The sequence below is a fragment of the Lucilia cuprina genome, chromosome 5, assembly GCF_022045245.1.
Source record: "Lucilia cuprina isolate Lc7/37 chromosome 5, ASM2204524v1, whole genome shotgun sequence".
Taxonomy (NCBI): Eukaryota; Metazoa; Arthropoda; class Insecta; order Diptera; family Calliphoridae; genus Lucilia; species Lucilia cuprina.
The window spans coordinates 46,249,417-46,270,402 of record NC_060953.1 but is presented as its reverse complement, the minus strand read 5'-3'; the positions used below and the strand labels follow the sequence as shown (position 1 = coordinate 46,270,402).

Sequence of the window (20,986 nt, the reverse complement as noted above, 5' to 3'; positions counted from 1 at the left end):
GTGAGTAAATTTCTTGTACTTGTCAGTTGTTGCTTTATGGTTTTCATTTCTATTTGATATCAGATTTTTTTATTTTGACAATCAATAATGTTTAAAATAATAATGAAGAGTTATTTTTTTTTTGTCAACAACAATTTGAAAAAGTGTGTTTGATTATGAATATATTTATAAAGTTGAGTGTTTTAATATAATGATAATAAATTTTGATTTAATAAACGATTTATATTACAACGGCTGTCTTTGACATTGTTATTAATAATTCAATTCAATTTAAATTAAGTTTTTGTGTGTGTGTGTGTTTTTCTTTTTTCAAATACAACGTTTAAAGATAATTTCTATATAATTTGTTTTATATTGTTTTTTATAATTCATAGCGTTTTGTTTTTTTTTTTTATTTCTAAACTATTTTTATCAACAATTTGCATGTGTTTAAACAAATGGGCGGCTTATTATTGAAATAAGAAAAAAAATGTTTAATAGATAATGAGCTTGATTATCGGGGTTTATAGCAATTATATGTATATAAAGTTAAAGAGTTAATTTGATTTTAATATTAAATTAACACAAAATACAATAAAATAATATTAATTTAATAAGATTAACTAACAAGCAAAATATTTAAAGGCAGAGGTGTTGAAAACAATTTAATTAAGAGGGGAAACATTTTTAAATTTAAATTTTAACTGACATGTTTAGAAGTATGTTTTTTTTTTTAAATTAAAAGAACACTTTATCGTTTTTAGTTATCTCCAACCCCCCTCTCCTTCTTACTACGTTCTTATTCTTCTATATGCTTTCTATTTAATAATTTATTCATTTGTTTATTAACATAATCATAAAAACAAATAAAAGCATAATTAATATATTTAAACAATAGAAAGAATAACAAAAACATATTACTTTTGTTTTAAATAATATAAAATTATTAAAAAAAACTTAATAAAATACGTATATTTCCCATCAATTTGTCTCTATTTATTAATTTAACAATTGATAACTTTCAACGCTGACTGGCTGCTGTTCAGTAAGTAATAAAAATTATTAATAATAATAATATAATAACAAAATATTGAATATCTTATTAAAACCGGTTATTAAATTTATTATGATTTATTTTGATTGTTTTAAATTTGGTTTATTGTTTATTACAAGGGGTGTTAAAATGAAATAAAGACCAGCAGTGTGGAAAAAAAATTAATAATTTATTTTTCAAATTAATTTTAAATTTTAATTTGAAAAGAGTAAAAAAAATTGATATTATGGAGATTAATGAAAATTGAAATGCCAACTGACAAACCCACAAAAATAACAATTTATATTAAATTACAATTGTTTTTATATAAAATATAAATTTTTTTTGTATTACAAACCTAAAATAGTTGTTGTTGGTAATCACATTATAGTTGTGCAATTTGTACATTTAATGTTTGCTGTTGTTGTTATTATATTTTGTTCACATACACACGTACAGTTTTGCATAGAGTTACCATGGCAGAATTTGATTGTCTGTAGAGAGGTATTAACAAGTCTATAAACTAGTTCATGTAGCAGTTATTGACTAATCTATGTATTAGTCTAAAGACTAGTCAATAAACCATTATATGGACTATTTTATTACTGAACTAGAACTGAAATAGAACTGAACTAGAACTGAACTAGAACTGAACTAGAACTGAACTAGAACTGAACTAGAACTGAACTAGAACTGAACTAGAACTGAACTAGAACTGAACTAGAACTGAACTAGAACTGAACTAGAACTGAACTAGAACTAAACTAGAACAGAACAAGAACTGAACTAGAACTGAACTAGAACTGAATCAGAACTGAACTAGAACTGAACTAGAACTGAACTAGAACTGAACTAGAACTGAACTAGAACTGAACTAGAACTGAACTAGAACTGAACTAGAACTGAACTAGAACTGAACTAGAACTGAACTAGAACTGAACTAGAACTGAACTAGAACTGAACTAGAACTGAACTAGAACTGAACTAGAACTGAACTAGAACTGAACTAGAACTGAACTAGAACTGAACTAGAACTGAACTAGAACTGACTAGAACTGAACTAGAACTGAACTAGAACTGAACTAGAACTGAACTAGAACTGAACTAGAACTGAACTAGAACTGAACTAGAACTGAACTAGAACTGAACTAGAACTGAACTAGAACTGAACTAGAACTGAACTAGAACTGAACTAGAACTGAACTAGAACTGAACTAGAACTGAACTAGAACTGAACTAGAACTGAACTAGAACTGAACTAGAACTGAACTAGAACTGAACTAGAACTGAACTAGAACTGAGCTAGAACTGAACAAGGACTAAACCAGAACTGAACTAGAACTAAACTAGAAATGAACTAGAACTGAACTAAAACTAACCTGAACTAATCTAGTATATGGACCATAGTCTACTTTATAGACTATGGATTAATATATGACCTAGTCTATGGACACCTTTTCACACACTTATTTTTAAAAACTTGACCTAAACTGGGAAATAGTTTTGTTTTTTGCCCCAGTAAAATGGCTACCCTTTCATTTAATACTCAGATGATTATCGTTTTTAGTTTCGATTTAAGTATAATAGTAATAATAACAGAAGTTCATTATAATTGTTTAATGCTTAAAAACAATAAAATAATTATAATTCTATAAAATGACTTTAAATACCTTGTAATTAATAAATTGACTTAATTTGTTATTGTTGGAGTAGTTGCTGCTGTTGTTGTTGTTGCTACAAGCTATTGATATAATAATTCATTTAGTTGTTGTGTATTATTATTGTTTAAATTTGTTGTTTATTTTTTTGTTATTATTTTCGTTTTGTGCTGTAGATATAGATATGAATGAATAAGGGGGAAACGATTTAAATGTATGATTTCTATAAATAAAAAAAAGTTCAGTTCTATTCCAGTTTTATTTAGTTCAGTTCTGTTCTAGTTTAGTTCTAGTTCAGTTCTAGTTCAGTTGTAGTTCAGTTCTAGTTCAGTTTTAGTTCAGTTCTAGTTTAGTTCTAGTTTAGTTCTAGTTCAGTTTTAGTTCAGTTTTAGTTCAGTTCTAGTTCAGTTCTAGTTCAGTTCTAGTTCAGTTCTAGTTCAGTTCTAGTTCAGTTCTAGTTCAGTTCTAGTTCAGATCTAGTTCAGTTCTAGTTCAGTTCTAGTTCAGTTTTAGTTCAGTTCTAGTTCAGTTCTAGTTCAGTTCCAGTTCAGTTCTAGTTCAGTTCTAGTTCGGTTCTAGTTCAGTTCTAGTTCAGTTCTAGTTCAGTTCTAGTTCAGTTCTAGTTCAGTTCTAGTTCAGTTCTAGTTCAGTTCTAGTTCAGTTCTAGTTCAGTTCTAGTTCAGTTCTAGTTCAGTTCTAGTTCAGTTCTAGTTCAGTTCTAGTTCAGTTCTAGTTCAGTTCTAGTTCAGTTCTAGTTCAGTTCTAGTTCAGTTCTAGTTCAGTTCTAGTTCAGTTCTAGTTCAGTTCTTCTAGTTCAGTTCTAGTTCAGTTCTAGTTCAGTTCTAGTTCAGTTCTAGTTCAGTTCTAGTTCAGTTCTAGTTCAGTTCTAGTTCAGTTCTAGTTCAGTTCTAGTTCAGTTCTAAATCAGTTCTAAATCAGTTCTAAATCAGTTCTAAATCAGTTCTAGTTCAGTTCTAGTTCAGTTCTAGTTCAGTTCTAGTTCAGTTCTAGTTCAGTTCTAGTTCAGTTCTAGTTCAGTTCTAGTTCAGTTCTAGTTCAGTTCTAGTTCAGTTCTAGTTCAGTTCTAGTTCAGTTCTAGTTCAGTTCTAGTTCAGTTCTAGTTCAGTTCTAGTTCAGGTGTAATTCAGTTCTAGTTCAGGTGTAATTCAGTTCTCAGTTTCAAATCAGAAATTTCTCCGTTTTATATTTTTTAATATTTTCCAAACCAAGAATTAATTCCTTTAACATTTTCTATCTCTTTCACTCTTTATCGAAAAATAAAATCTCTCCCCTATATAAATTTTACAAAACTTAGTTTGTGTTTACTTTTTAGATTTATTATTATAATGTTTTTGTGTTTATAAATAGTTTTTGATGTTGAAATAGATTTTACTACTATTTAGGAACTTTTGAAATAGAAACAACAACTACAGCAAAAAAAATCTAAACCGCAAAAATTAATTAAGTCAGTCAGCTTTGTAGAAAAAAGAAATAATGTGGAAAATATGTATAAAAAAATCCTAACACAGAGGAGATTTATAGAAATTGCAAAGGAAAAAAATTGTGTATTATTAAAATTAGTTTGTAGTTTTTTATTTTTAAATAGAGATCTAATAGTTTTGTAATTTTATAGTTTATGAGAATATTTTTTATATCAAAAGTTTTTATATTTGGAAATTAAATCAAGTGTAAAAAGGTTTAGTTTTCATTAAAAAAAAGAAATCGAAATTTACAAGGGATGGAAACTAATTTGTGTATAAAATGATTTTTAGTTAATTAAATAGTAATTAAAATGTAAATCTATTAAATTAACAAATAAAATACTACACATTTTTTTAACTTTATATTAAAAATTTTGTTAACATTTTCTAATTACTTTAAACTAAATTAAAATTTTTATAGCAATTTTTCTTTTATAAATAGTCATTCATCCATCATATTAAAAAAAACTGATAAGATTTATTAAACATTTGTTTTAAACTATACCGCTTTTAATTTAACAAAATATATAACACTTTATTAAACAATAAATGTTAAACAAATGTTATAACAAGTAACAAGAATATGAAGTTTATAAAAAAAAGTTAATCACAATTTTATTAAACTATACAAGATAAGATAGCAAAAAGTATGTTCTCAACAGCTTAATAGAACAATTAAGAGACGGTTTGAAAACATTAACACAAACTCAAATAAAATAAATTAATTGATTAAATTAAATTCATAAATATTAAATTTAAGAATATTTTAGAAACAAACTTCATTTTTAACATGTTTATAACTTGCTATTGAAATTAATTTGCAGCTATTTTTGAAAATATTTATACAAATAAACATTTAACTCATTTTATATTTTAATTTAAGATTGTTTTTTTTTTCATAACAAAAAATTTATAACTCAAGTATTTAGCTACTTGAATTTTAATTTCTAGTTTAATAAATCAGTTTGAAGTGGAAGTGGTAGAAGGAGAGTGATATGTTATCAAAATTTTTGTTTCAAGATAAAAATACAAACATATATAAAATAAATTTGTTTAGTTTCACCGTTAATTTTCTGTAGTTTACGGTTGTTAAGATATGAAAATTCATAAAAAATATAATAATAGTTTTATTTGTGTATATTTGAAATTAAAAATTCAAATATTTTTCAGTTATAGTTGAGTTCTATTTCAGATCAAGTTTAGTTCTAGTTCAGTTGTAGTTCAGTTCTAATTTAGTTCTAGTTCAGTTCTATTTCAGTTCTAGTTCAGTTCTAGTTCAGTTCTAGTTCAGTTCTAGTTCAGTTCTAGTTCAGTTCTAGTTCAGTTCTAGTTCAGTTCTAGTTCAGTTCTAGTTCAGTTCTAGTGCAGTTCTACTTCAGTTCTACTTTTGTTCTAGTTCAGTTCTAGTTCAATTCTCGTTCAGTTCTAGTTCAATTCTCGTTCAGTTCTAGTTCAGTTCTAGTGCAGTTCTAGTTCAGTTCTAGTTTAGTTGTACTTTAGTTCTAGTTCAATTCTAGTTCAGTTCCAGTTCAGTTCTAGTTTAGTTCTAGTTCAGTTCTAGTTCAGTTCTAGTTCAATTTTAGTTCAGTTCAAGTTCAGTTTAAGTTCAATTCTAGTTCATTTCTAGTTCAGTTCTAGTTCAGTTTTAGTTCAGTTCTAGTTCAATTTTAGTTCAGTTCTAGTTCAGTTTAAGTTCAATTCTAGTTCAGTTCTAGTTCATTTCTAGTTCAGTTCTAGTTCAGTTCTAGTTCAGTTCTAGTTCAGTTCTAGTTCAGTTCTAGTTCAGTTCTAGTTCAGTTTTAGTTCAGTTCTAGTTCAGTTCTAGTTCAGTTCTAGTTCAGTTCTAGTTCAGTTCTAGTTCAGTTCTAGTTCAGTTCTAGTACAGTTTTAGTTCAGCTCTAGTTCAGTTCTAGTTCAGTTCTAGTTCAGTTTATAAAATTATTTTTATTTTAAATTTTACACCTGCTGACAAGCCATATGACTTAGTGGGTTTTCAATTTATATCAAAACTAATTGCTATATTTAAGAAATTCCTGTAAAAAGCAAAATTAATGAAATAAATTAATGAGTTCTACTTCAGTTCTAGTTCAGTTCTTGTTAAGTTCTAGTTGAGTTTTAGTTAATTTCTTCTTCAATTGAGTTCTATTTCAACCTACTTCAGTTTTAGTTTATTTCTTCTTCAATTGAGTTCTATTTCAACCTACTTCAGTTTTAGTTCAGTTTGAGTTCAGTTCTAGTTCAGTTCTAGTCCAGTTCTAGTTCAGTTCTAGTTCAGTTCTAGTTCAGTTCTAGTTCAGTTCTAGTTCAGTTCTAGTTCAGTTCTAGTTCAGTTCTAGTTCAGTTCTAGTTCAGTTCTAGTTCAGTTCTAGTTCAGTTCTAGTTCAGTTCTAGTTCAGTTCTAGTTCAGTTCTAGTTCAGTTCTAGTTCAGTTCTAGTTCTGTTCTAGTTCAGTTCTAGGTCAGCTCTAGTTCAGTTCTAGTTCAGTTTAAGTTCAGTTCTAGTTCAGTTCTAGTTCAGTTCTTGTTCAGTTCTAGTTCAGTTCTAATTTAGTTCTAGTTCAGTTCTAGTTCAGTTCTAGTTCAGTTCTAGTTCAGTTCTAGTTCAGTTCTAGTTCAGTTCTAGTTCAGTTCTAGTTCAGTTCTAGTTCAGTTCTAGTTCAGTTCTAGTTCAGTTCTAGTTCAGTTCTAGTTCAGTTCTAGTTCAGTTCTAGTTCAGTTCTAGTTCAGTTCTAGGTCAGCTCTAGTTCAGTTCTAGTTCAGTTTTAGTTCAGTTCTTGTTAAGTTCTAGTTCAGTTCTTGTTTAGTTCTAGATTAGTTCTAGTTCAGTTCTTGTTTAATTCTAGTTCAGTTCTAATTTAGCTCTAGTTTTGTTCTAGGTTTGTTCTAGTTTAGATCTATTTTAGTTCTAGTTCAGTTTTAGTTCAGGTTTAGTTTAGTTCTATTTCAGTTCTAGTTCTGTTCTAATTGAGTTCTAAATAAAATCATTATAAAAGTAAGTACCTACTTAGTTGTAAATGTTTTTACTATAAAAAAATTTTACAATTTTAATTCAATTAAGTACTAAACTAATAACAAATACAATTTAAGAACTTTTACCAAACTTTTCTTCAACATTCCTAATCTATTAAACAAAATTTATTTTACTTAATTATAATAACTCCAAAAGCAAACAGATATAATTAAACAAATATTAAACCAACAATTGCTGTTATCACATTATACGTAAATGAAGAATAGAAAAATAAAGTTAAATCAGCTAATTAGAAAAGTAAGTTTTATAAAGGGAATATATAATAAAAAAAAAACAAAATTAATAACTATGTAATCGCTTAAAACTCTTATGCAAACAAAAAAGTTTTTTTTTATCAAAACACAGTAAAGAAAAAACATTCATACATAATAGTATTATTATATAATAAAGAATAAAATAAAAAAAAAACATAAAAATAGAAAAAAAAAGTAAGAAAAAATAATATAGTAATTCAACTTACCATACAAAATAGTAGAAGAAAATATAATACGTTGTTGTGATATTGATGTTTATTCAATATAGACAACCAACTCTTGTAATGTAGATTATTATTAGAATATGTGTGTGTATGTGTGTTATTTCCTTTTTGTTATATTAAGCAGAATATAAACTAAAAATTTTAACGTTTTAGTTTGTTATTCATGTGTCATCATTAGTAGTTAATCGGGGAGAAGATTGTATATAATTGGTATTAACTCAATTCCGTTATTGATGTAAACTTCTTGTTAATTTAAGTATATAAAGTGTGTTGTAATTGTTCACTTAAAAAGTGAAATGGATGACATCAATAGTACTTTAACAGTTGTTTATTGCTTGATGTCGTTTACCACGACCTTTATATTAAAAAAAAGGTGGTATTTGTTGTTGTGTTGTAAGTTGATAATTTGGTGTTAAATTCCTTTTTATTTATCCATTATTGAAAATATTATTGTTATTTTTTTGTTAAGTAAAACTAAGTTGCTTTAAGTTAACCTGAAAGGAAAAAAAAGTAAATCTATTAGAAAGATAATATTGGTAATTAAAATTAAGTAGCATATTAGTACATTATTAAATAAACAGACTATAGTATATAAAGTAAACGAAGTTAAATACTTTATATATAATCGTATAAAGTTTGTAAAGACAGTTTTTATATGTTTATTTTCAAATTAACAAACTTTTGTGAAAACTGTTATGAACTTTTTTGTAATTTAACGAAATTTAACAAGTAAATATTTGTTCAATGTTAGGATTATATTTAGCAAAAGAAATTATTGTTAATCTACAAAAAGTCAAATGAAATAAGATAATATTTAATAATATAATTTTCTAAACGGTGTGTGTGAAAAATTCTAAAATTTAAAAAAAAAAATAATTAAAATTTCTTACATCAACTCATTTGAATTTTATTTTTACACATTCCTAATAGGTATGATAAATTTTTTAAACAAAAAGAATGTTTTTAAAGCAATTTATTTTTTATATATTGAAGTAAAATTTGTACATTTCTTGCCTAAACAAATTAAATTTGAACAAAAGAGTTGTCAATCAAAATTTTGGTAGCTTTTTGTGGAATGATATATTTTCAATAAATTTTAGCAACAATACATTAAGTTCAATGTATAAATATTTAAATCATATATAAAAATATTGGCTAAAATCCAAATATTGACAATTCTAGTTGATTTGTAGTTCAGTTCTAGTTTATTTATAGTTTAATTCTAGTTCATTTCCAGTTCAGTTCAATTCTAGTTCAGTTCTAGTTCAGTTCTAGTTCAGTTCTAGTTCAGTTCGAGTTCAGTTCTAGTTCAGTTCTAGTTCAGTTCTAGTTCAGTTCTAGTTCAGTTTCTAGTTCAGTTCTAGTTCAGTTCTAGTTCAGATCTAGTTCAGTTCTAGTTCAGTTCTAGTTCAGTTCTAGTTCAGTTCTAGTTCAGTTCTAGTTCAGTTCTAGTTCAGTTCTAGTTCAGTTCTAGTTCAGTTCTAGTTCAGTTCTAGTTCAGTTCTAGTTCAGTTCTAGTTCAGTTCTAGTTCAGTTCTTGTTCTGGACTAAAAAACAGATAAAGAAGTAACAAACTTAAGGCAAAATAATGACCAGGGAAACCAAAATATGCAAATGCATGTTTTTTGTGGTGCGTCGTATGGACTCATGGATAAGATATTTACACGTTTCAGACCAATTTGAGAATTTTGGCATCGATTTGTTAGAGCATATTTTTGCATATTTTACCCATAAGAGCATAATTTTGCATGATTTGACTTTTTAGCATATTTACGGCATATTTTCGAGTTTTTAGAGCATATTTTACTCTTTTAGTGCATATTTTGATGTTTTCGCTTTTTTCGTTTTTATACATTTTTAATTTTCTTTTCAAAACTTTATTTAAAAAAAATAAAATTCTATTTTTTTTTTTTTTTTAATTTTTTAGTCTATTTTACAATTTTGAAAAAAAATCGTTATGTTATAGTTTTTTATTCAATAAAGCATTATATTTTAAATCGGACATAAAGCTGATTACTTTTGATTTCATGAGACCAATCCATTTTTATAGTTTAAAAAACTAATTATTGGAATTTATGACAACACCTATTAAAATGTCAGTTTAAAAGCTATGAATACAATTGGAAGAAATGTGTCAAACTTTGTCGTTTGAAATATGTTTTTTGGGGACCAAATGGTTTCATGTTATTTATTGGTTATCTGAACGTAAAGCGGAATTCTATTATACTAGTTCTTCAAACTATGAGATGAAACATTTATAAAAAAATGTTGTAGGATATAGAATATGACATTAAACATTTATTATTTCATTACAATTTCAGTCTTTTTGAGCTTTTCAATGTTAAAAAATAATAAAAAATTTTATTTTTGGAGCATATATTTTAAATTTTAAGAGCATATTTTGAGTTTTTTACGGCATATTTAAAGCGCTTAAAACACTTTTTTTAGAGCATGTTTTCGGTTTCCCTGATAATGACATACAAATTGTAAAATTTAAGAAATAAGTAGTGAAAACTTGCAGATTTCATAATAAATACGGATTTTAAATTTGTATTTATTCGTTTAATTCACTTCACATTGCATCACATTTTATTTTTATTCTATTATAAATTAGCATTTAAAAGATTAATAAATAAACTTATTAAAAGATTAAATTCTTTAATTACTCTGCTCTCAGGGAAAATTATTCGATGAAAATTTAAATTGATATAAAAAGCAACAAAAACATTAAAAATGTCTTGTTTAACAAATTAATACGAGTTGAGAATGATTTTATGCCATTTCATTCATTTATTTATTCATCAACAACAACAATGACAGCCAAACACATCATAATCATTAGCGTAGTTGTTGTTGTTGCTATTTTTGGGTAGAGCAGAAGAAGAAACAGGCAAACGACCGACACAACGACCGAATAGCAAACGAACTAACCAAACGTGTGACGTATATATGTAGTATGTCTGAACAAAAATGATGGTCGTTGTGATCGTTACCTTCACCACCACCAACCATCTACTAACCTAACATCTAAAACCATTGCACGGGTCTTTTGCTTCTTCTTCCTCTACTGCTCTACTCGGTGCCGTCTATTGAAAATGAAAAAGTCTAAAAACAACAACAATACACAAAGAGGGTGGTTAATTTTGGTTTGAGTACCGAAAACGTCGACAATAGGCAAAAAATACTAAACAAATGATGGATAGATAGAAGCGTTGCACATTCATTATTATTCAGAATGGTGCACATCCAAAAAAAAAAACAGGATTCATTGTATACAATTTTTACAACAATCGTTTCCTATTTCTATATTTTGTGGGTTTTTATTTATTTTTTTTTATTAAGAAGAAAAAAAAATAAACTAAATTGTTTTGCTTTTGTTCTTGTGCTATTTTTTTAATAAACTTCTACTTGTTTTAAGTAAAAAGACATTGTTTTATTTTTACTACTTTTTTTCGTTTAAAAAAAGGCATAAAACAGCAGCAGCAGCAGTTACACAAACAAAGCACCACTCTCTGGTTAGTAAATGAAGATGAAGAAAATAATACAACAACAGCAACAAAAACATAATCGGCAAGAGAAAAAGCTTTTTAGCCAGTTATTTTTACTTCCACAATCTCTACACTACATTACACTACAACAACAACAATAGCAACTACAATAATCATAGTGTTGTTGCTGCTATTGTTGTTGTTATTTAATGATGATTCTCAGTTTTCTTCTTAGCATACAACAACAACAGCAAAGATTTCTTTCGTCTTCCTTTTTTACTCTTTTTTCTTTGCAGTAGTTGCTGATGTTGTTGTTGTAATACGAAGTTGTGTCTTTTTCCGGATTTTTCACTTACAACAAAACGAGGACTCAACAAACGACAGACACAGAGAACTACAACAAACACCATACAAAAAAAAAAACATAATATTCCTTCTTCATCATTATGACGTTTTAGTCTTTTTTCTTCATTATTAACGTTTTGTTGTTGTAGGTTTTTATGTTTTAAGCACTTAAACGTTATTTTTTACATACAAACAATGTATGTACAAAAGTAGTACATACATCTGCACATACATATGTACATCTGTATTTATATAAATATTTCTCTGGTGAAAAAAAATCCATGTGTCTGTCTGTATGTGTGCATTTTAATTTTTTTTAAGCGCCTCTTAATTTTTTTTACATTATAATTTTTCCTCACCTCTTAAAAACTAATAAAAAAATCTTTTAGATTTAATTTATTTTAACTATTTTTGCACTGTGTGTTACAACAAATTCTTTCTTTCAACATTTTTTCTCTTTTATTTTTTCTTATATATTATTATTATTTTTCTTCCTTTTTTGTACAACTTAAGCAAAGAAAATATATAATTTTATCACAAATTTTTTTCCTTCACTTCATTTTTTTTTTTTGCATATACAATATTTTTTCATTCCTTTTCTTTTTTGCCTCATACACACACTCACTCACTCATTCTTTTTTAATGACTATTTTTTCTTTCAGCTTGATGAATTTCATATTTCGTTTGTAACTTTTTAAAAATTATCAATTTCTTGTTGGTTTTTTACATGTTTTTCATTAAATAACTATTTATACACTTGGCACTTGTCTTAGTTAATGTTTTAAGTTAATTTTTATAAATTTTTTTAATGATTTTTTGCTAATTTTTCTTTCACAAACAAAGAGCTAACAAATTTTTTCCTTCGCGCACGAACTGGCAACCATTTTGTATTTGGCTAGCCATTAGCGACCATTGTTGCTAAATTTCGTACTATTTTATTGCTACCTTTATATAAGCGTAAATACAACTCTGTCCTTGTTTTAAACGGCGTTAAGAAAGTATGATAATAACGCCGTTAGTTTGTAAGTGCCGGCTTTGCAACGTTGTGACGTAAAATTATGCCAAGCCTATGTATATGCTATGGGTTTTTATTTATTTTATATTACTCTTTCTCAAAGTATGCTGTGGTTTATTAGTCACAAAAAAATTTTCTATTTTACAACACTTATTATGGATATTTGGTATATTTCATAACACGCTGTTTCTAGGCTTTAAAATGACTTTTCATTTAACACCCGGTGTTGTATACAAGGTGTCACTAATAAAATAAAAACTACTTTTTGACAAATGCCAGAAAAAACAAATTAGTTTCTTATTGGATTTCAGACTTTGTGGATGTTCGTTCTTGTTGAAAAGATATTATTTATAATTAATTAAATAAATAATAAAAAATCTTTATAATTTAAAAAGTAAATTCAAATATAAAAAACTACACAAGTTATATTAAATCTATATAAAAAGAAAATCTGTGTCTATTGTTGACAAAAATTGCAAATTTGAGCAAAAAAGTTTAGAACGAAAAAAAAACTAAATAAAGTGCAACGACCTTGAAATCAGCGGCTTTGATTTTCTTTTAGATTTGGCTAAAAACGACACAAAAAAGTTACTAAAATTGTGGTTATCCAAAAAGTGCAACAGGACTACAAGTTTTCATTAGAAGAAAACTTTAACAAAAATAGAAAAGATATCTATTATCTTGTAAATTTATTTGCTCAATTACCACAAACTGCGAAAAGTACTAGCGTGTTTTTTTGTGTTAATTATTGTGTTTTTTTCTTACTAAAAAAAGTGTTCATTCACGCTGTGAATTTCTTTCCACTTTGCCTTTTTATCTTGCCTAATATTTTGTGTAATTAATATTTTTATTATTGTTGTTTACTTAACATTTATATATTGACAAATACAAATCCTTTAATACCACGTTTTTAATTAGCAAAAACGTCCGCCTAAAAAGTAAATAATATAAAGAAAATAAACATTTGTTATAATATTTAATTTAATTAACAAATTCAACAAACCAACAGCAGCCCTAAAACTACAACAATAAAAATTAAAATAAAAAAAAAACAACAAAACATACGTTTGTTACAAACATAAGACGCAGTGCCACCATTATTTACATACGTTAAGGGATTTCCAAACAACAACAACACAATGTCACAAGGAGCAACAATTGATCAAGCCGGTGGAGGTAAGTTTACTTAATAGAAAATTATACATATTTTATTTTATTATTAAATGTATAATAAAAATATAAAAAGAACAACAAACAGTAATCACCCACGTACTATAAAAGATATTATGTCATTTATGCAAATAATTAGATTCTATTTAGACAAGTTTATTTGAAAAGTAGAGAGTGTCTGGTTAGAGTTCTTTTTTTTGTGGGTCTGTCTGTCTTGTGAGAGTATGTATTATTAGGCAAGTACATATTTCAGAGTTAAATTAACTAGGAAGTTTGAACTTTTGGTGTATTGCGCTAATAAAGTGCAGTTAAGATCCTTTTAAAGAACAGTTCCAAAAGGATTTTATCCCGAAAGTAGTCGGTAACGAAAGAGCAAATGTAATTGTTCTAAAAGGGAAGGGAGCTCTAGTCATTTAACCAGACAAAAGCATCAAAAGCTGACGTTCCCACGACAATCGGTTCTTGGCATCGGAACCTTTTGGAGTTCAACGACCAAGGATTGTCAACCCAGCCACACCGACTTTACACGTGTCGCTGCTACAACAACAAAAGCTGAACTATGGGGGAGAGAATCCCATAAGACTTTTTGAATAATAGATAGATAGATAGATAGATAGATAGATAGATAGATAGATAGATAGATAGATAGATTGTAATTTCTATAATATAATTTTCCGACCCTATAAAGTATATAAATTCTGGATCCTTATAGATAGCGGAGTCGATTAAGCCATGTCCGGCTGTCTGTCCGTCTATCTGTCTGTCTGTTGAAATCAGTTTTTAGAGGTCCCCAGATATCGGCGAGATCCGAATCTTCAATAATTCAGTTAGACATGCTTTCGAGAAGATCAAATTCAAAAAAAAACAGCAAAATCGGTCTATAAATAACGAAGATATGAGCAAAAATCCGAGACAACCTCTGAAAATTTCTTAAAAAAAACATATTTTTTTCATGCTTTGTTAAAAAAGCAACAACAACACGGTGAATTGGATAAAGTTGTACATGTGGGTGTGGAGATGTATTTGGTTTTATTCAGCTGTGTATTTTTTTATGTTTGCATGCTGTTCTGTTCTCACGAAGGTATGTGGGTATAACAAGAACAAGGAGATAAAGCAGTAATATGTTGGTAATACAGCTGATATTTGTTTGAGGGTGGTAATACAGTTTGACGGTGGTATTACAGTACAACGGTTAATATTTCTTTCTGCTACAGTTTATATTTGTTTGTATGTATGTTATAAGTGACATGTGTGCAGAGATACAAAATAAATAAAAACTGTTTTTTAAAACATACTTGGTGAAGGGTATATAAGATTCGGCATAGCCAAATATGTAAATATTACTGTTTTTTAAATAATTTATAATAAACTCAAAAACTGAATCAAATTATTAACAGAAATTTAGATTTTCATTACACAATGAAGATAAATTTTGAATTTCTATTTGAAATTATTAAAAATATATCATTTTTTTAAAAAAAGCATATAGGTATTTATTATCTTTATTACCAAACGAAACTACTGTGCACACAGAAAATGTCTTAATTTTCATCAATTAATGTTTTTTAAACAACTTATATGAAATCTTATTAAATAAAGTTTTATTATATTATACAGTCATGCAATAGCTTAAGTAATTAAGTTAATATTTAATGTTTATTATTGATTTGCATTGATTCTTAACACAAGCATTTCCTTTAGAAACGATAACTTTTTAAAGAAAACCAATTTTGCAAATTTCAAACAAATAGTCCACTTCTTGAGGAATTGTATATGTTATAGGAATACTCTATATTGCTGCTAAAGCACAAATGTTTTAGTACTTTATTTTGCTTAAGAAAATGTTTACCTTTTTTCGTGCTTTTTTTTCCTTCGAATATGTATTTATAATCGTTTTAATATTTCTTTATATAAAAATTGCAAACATGATTTGATTTTCTAGCGTTATTTTGTTGTCAAGAAAATTGAAATATATATATTTTTTTGGCATGGAAACCATTAAACATTTTTACCAATTGTTCTGTATATACGAACTAAAAATAGTTCAATTTTGTTGCTTTTCCTTTATTTATTTTCATAAGAATATTAACGGCATTTGCATGAAATTTATGAAATTGTGTCAAACATTAAATGCAGCTTAAAATTGATTATTTATTATATATTTAAAAGAGTAAACTATATTTTAACACCTTGTCATGGTCAAGTTCATCTATAAATAAAAAAATGCTCGGCTAGCGAAGGTCATTTGTTAGCCATCCCATTGCATAATATTATAGTTTTTAGCTGTACGTGACGAGAAACGTGTGTGTCAAAGAAGAATCCGTTAAAAGGTCAACATCAGTGTAACCCTTCCTTTTGTTATAGCAACATTTAATTGCACATTTAATGTTTGCAGATTAACGAGGGCAGAAGGAAAAGTTTAGGTAAATATATAGATAGATAGATAGATAGATAGATAGATAGATAGATAGATAGATAGATAGATAGATAGATAGATAGATAGATAGATAGATAGATAGATAGATAGATAGATAGATAGATAGATAGATAGATAGATAGATAGTCTAGATATAGATGCTGTTACATTAAGAGGTCGATATTCTTCAAGATTTTATGCAATAGGCAGAGAGAAAAGAATTTACTCTCCGACAGATTTTGTTCACATTAACATAGGTACGTGTGAAGTAAAGAATACAACAGAGCTTAGTGCGTTTCGCTGAATTTAACTTATTTTTAAATAATATCTTTTCAGCTTACCCTCGTTTCACAAATGGTATATATTTTATTTTAAAAACTATTTTTAAACACCCACAACAAGCCTATTCCGCACAATCTCTCTCTTCCTATATATAAATGTTTTGGTTTTTCTTCGTATTTTAACATTACAAAAGTATTTTGACACCTGAACACCTAATCCCTTTAACCAATGAGTATTTAAATTATACAATAACAACTATTTGCGTGTGTGTGTAACACTTAATGTAGTTACCATTCTAGAAGTTAAATATATTTTGAAAAAATCTTTTTTAAAGGATACACTGATTACTCCTAAAACTGCTGGGTACCTCTTAAAATGTGTAGGTATGTGGGATTATGCGCTAAGTTTAAGAACATAATGGGGATATAATTGTTATAGTTGTTGTTATTGCTTTCTAAATTGGATAAGGGAGATGGGTTGAGTTAGTTCTTTAAATAGTTTAAAATAGATTAAAAATAATCTTTTTGTTATTTTCTGTTGTTGTTGTATGTAATTGGCGATTATAAGTTAAGCTATTATGATAAATGTTCATGTAAATTAATGTTAAATATTACATCGGCATGAGAAGATATATTACTTAAGAAATGGTGTTAAATAGAAATAGAAAATTATTTTAAATTTATTATTTTTTTAAATAACATTCAAAGTTTGATTATTAAAACACGATTTTACTTCTACAATTAAGCTTTCATTACCACCGAAGCACTTTTCAGGACTCTCACATAATACAATTTCTATTTGCTATCCTTGGAAGTTATATGTATGATAAATCGTAATTTCATTATTCTTTATTAAAAATATTTTGTTTTCTTTTTCACTTAAACAATAATATAATCATTAAGTCAATAAATTAATCAATCATTCTACATGGTTTACTACCTTTACTTAATAGAAACATCCAATTATTTTGATATTTCAAACTAAAATAGACCTACTTATCAGCACATTGAATAGTAACAATTCTTTCGATATATTATAATTGCCGGTGTTAAAGAAAATAAAAACAAATTTATCTTAGTTTGTTATCACGTGCATTTGATGTACATTTATACATACAAATGTATAAATCTATATACATATTTATCAATAAACTATTGTTTTGTTGATTAAATTATATTCTTACTAGCTATACCCAGTGTGCTTCGCTACCCTCATCGTAATGGAATAAAATAAATATCATTATTGTAAATGTATAGATATCTGCAATATCAAAAATTCCCCTTTTAGAGAACTCTTTAAGTTTGATTTTATGATTCTAGTCTCAATATTACAGAAAATTAGAAAAAACAGTTGAAGAACGAAAAAGTACCAGACAGTGCCTTTTTATATATTTTCATTAAATCAGGATGACGCATGTTTAATTTTCAACCAGAAACCAAAAAAATCACATAAAGATTTTTATACAATCAGGAAGCTACATGTCCAATTTAATGTTTTTAGGTTCAATATTATAGAAAATTCGAAAAGTATTAGTAAAAGAACAAAAAAGTACAGGAGTATGCTTTTTCAATTTTCGTTCAATTGGGATAATGCGTATTAATTTTTTGTTTATATATTCAATATTTTAGAAAGCTCTAAAAGTACCAGTGAAGTACGAAAAAGTACCAAAGGACCTATTTTATTTAATTTCATGTTCCTAAGTTCAATATTATAGAAAATTCAAAAAGTACCAGAAAATATTCCAGTTTAAATTTTCATTCACTCAAGTCCCTGATTGCTTTTATAGATTCTAATTAACTCCGGGCTCCACATGCTTAATTTCATGTTTATAGGATCAATATTATAAAAAACACAAAAAGTACCTTTTGAAGAACGAAAAAGTACCAAAAAGTACCAAAAAGTACCTTTTGAAGAACGAAAAAGTACCAAAAAGTGCCCTTTTATAGGTTCTCACTTAATCCAGGCTCTAAACGCTCAATTTCATGTTTCTAGGTTCAATATTATAGAAAATTCAAAATGTACCTTTTAAAGAACGGAAAAGTACCAAAAAGTCCCCTTTTATAGGTCCTCACTTAATCCGGGCTCTACATGCTTAATTTCACGTTTCTATGTTCAATATTATAAAAGATTCAAAAAGTACCTTTTGATGAACGAAAAGTCCCCTTTTATAGATTCTCATTTACTCCGGGCTCTACATGCTTAATTTTATGTTTCTAGGTTAAATTTTATAGAAAACTCAAAAAGTACCTTTTGTAGAACGAAACAGTACCAAAAAGTCTCCTTTTAATTTCATGTTTCTAGGTTCAATATTATACAAAAATCCAAAAAGTACCTTTTGAAGAACGAAAAAATACCAAAAGTCCCCTTTTATAGATTCTCATTTACTCCGGGCTCTACATGCTTAATTTCATTTTTCTAGGTTAAATTTTATAGAAAACTCAAAAAGTACCTTTTGTAGAACGATTAAAAAAGTACCTTTTGAAGAACGAAAAAGTACCAAAAAGTCCCCTTTTATAGATTCTCATTTACTCCGGGCTCTACATACTTAATTTCATGTTTCTAGGTTCAATATTATAGGAAATTCAAAAAGTACCTTTTGAAGAACGAAAAAGTACCAAAAAGTCCCCTTTTATAGATTCTCATTTACTCCGGGCTCTACATGCTTAATTTCATGTTTCTAGGTTAAATTTTATAGAAAACTCAAAAAGTACCTTTTGTAGAACGAAACAGTACCAAAAAGTCTCATTTTATAGATTCTCATTTACTACGGGCTCTACATGCTTAATTTCATGTTTCTAGGTTCAATATTATACAAAATCCAAAAAAGTACCTTTTGAAGAACGAAAAAGTACCAAAAGTCCCCCTTTATAGGTTCTCACTTAATCCATCCTCTACATACTTAATTTCATGTTTCTAGGTTCAATATTATAGGAAATTCAAAAAGTACCTTTTGAAGAACGAAAAAATACCAAAAAGTCCCCTTTTATAGATTCTCATAAAAAGTACCTTTTGTAGAACGAAACAGTACCAAAAAGTCTCCTTTTATATATTCTCATTTACTCCGGGCTCTACATGCTTAATTTCATATTTCTAGGTTCAATATTATACAAAAATCCAAAAAGTACCTTTTGAAGAACGAAAAAGTACCAAAAGTCCCCTTTTATAGGTTCTCACTTAATCTATCCTCTACATACTTAATTTCATGTTTCTAGGTTCAATATTATAGGAAATTCAAAAAGTACCTTTTGAAGAACGAAAAAATACCAAAAAGTCCCCTTTTATAGATTCTCATAAAAAGTACCTTTTGTAGAACGAAACAGTACCAAAAATTCTTCTTTTATATATTCTCATTTACTCCTGGCTCTACATGCTTAATTTCATGTTTCTAGGTTCAATATTATACAAAAATCCAAAAAGTACCTTTTGAAGAACGAAAATGTACCAAAAAGTCCCCTTTTATAGATTCTCATTTACTCCGGGCTCTACATACTTAATTTCATGTTTCTAGGTTCAATATTATAGGAAATTCAAAAAGTACCTTTTGAAGAACGAAAAAGTACCAAAAAGTCCCCTTTTATAGATTCTCATTTACTCTGGGCTCTACATGCTTAATTTCATGTTTCTAGGATCAATATTATAAAAAACACAAAAAGTACCTTTTGAAGACCGAAAAAATACCAAAAAGTGCCCTTTTATAGTTTCTCACTTAATCTAGGCTCTAAACGCTTAATTTCATGTTTCTAGGTTCAATATTATAGAAAATTCAAAATGTACCTTTTAAAGAATGGAAAAGTACCAAAAAGTCCCCTTTTATAGGTCCTCACTTAATCCGGGCTCTACATGCTTAATTTCACGTTTCTAGGTTCAATATTATACAAAAATCCAAAAAGTACCTTTTGAAGAAAGAAAAGGTTTCAAAAAGTCCCCTTTAATATGTTCGCACTTAATCCAGGCTCTACATACTTAATTTCATGTTTCTAGGTTCAATATTATAAAAAAATTCAAAAAGTACCTTTTGATGAACGAAAAGTCCCCTTTTATAGATTCTCATTTACTCCGGGCTCTACATGCTTAGTTTCATGTTTCTAGGTTAATTTTATAGAAAACTCAAAAAGTATCTTTTGTAGAACGAAACAGTACCAAAAAGTCTCCTTTTATAGATTCTCATTTACTCTGGGCTCTACATGCTTAATTTCATGTTTCTAGGTTCAATATTATACAAAAATCCAAAAAAGTACCTTTTGAAGAACGAAAAAGTACCAAAAGTCCCTTTTATAGGTTCTCACTTAATCCATCCTCTACATACTTAATTTCATGTTTCTAGGTTCAATATTATAGGAAATTCAAAAAGTACCTTTTGAAGAACGAAAAAGTACCAAAAAGTCCCCTTTTATAGATTCTCATTTACTCCGGGCTCTACATACTTAATTTCATGTTTCTAGGTTCAATATTATAGGAAATTCAAAAAGTACCTTTTGAAGAACGAAAAAGTACCAAAAAGTCCCCTTTTATAGATTCTCATTTACTCCGGGCTCTACATGCTTAATTTCATGTTTCTAGGTTCAATATTATACAAAAATCCAAAAAGTACCATTTGAAGAACGAAAAAGT

At 27.4% G+C, this 20,986-nt stretch overlaps 2 protein-coding genes across 2 annotated transcripts in view; one reads left to right on the top strand and one right to left on the bottom strand.

The window, feature by feature from the left end:
* Positions 1-12,390, bottom strand: part of LOC111686393 (arginine-glutamic acid dipeptide repeats protein) — a 68,752-nt gene extending 56,362 nt beyond the window's left edge. Inside the window, exons 1-2 of the mRNA XM_046952501.1 lie at positions 11,852-12,390; positions 7,642-8,153 (exon numbers count right to left, since the gene is read on the bottom strand). The gene's annotated coding sequence lies outside the window, so the exon portion shown is untranslated. The remainder of the gene's footprint in view (positions 1-7,641; positions 8,154-11,851) is intronic.
* Positions 12,391-12,818: 428 nt separating this feature from the next.
* Positions 12,819-20,986, top strand: part of LOC111686394 (UPF0687 protein C20orf27 homolog) — a 42,980-nt gene continuing 34,812 nt past the window's right edge. Inside the window, exon 1 of the mRNA XM_023448757.2 lies at positions 12,819-13,683. Within this exon, the coding sequence (XP_023304525.1) occupies positions 13,647-13,683 (37 nt within the window). The 5' untranslated portion in view covers positions 12,819-13,646. The remainder of the gene's footprint in view (positions 13,684-20,986) is intronic.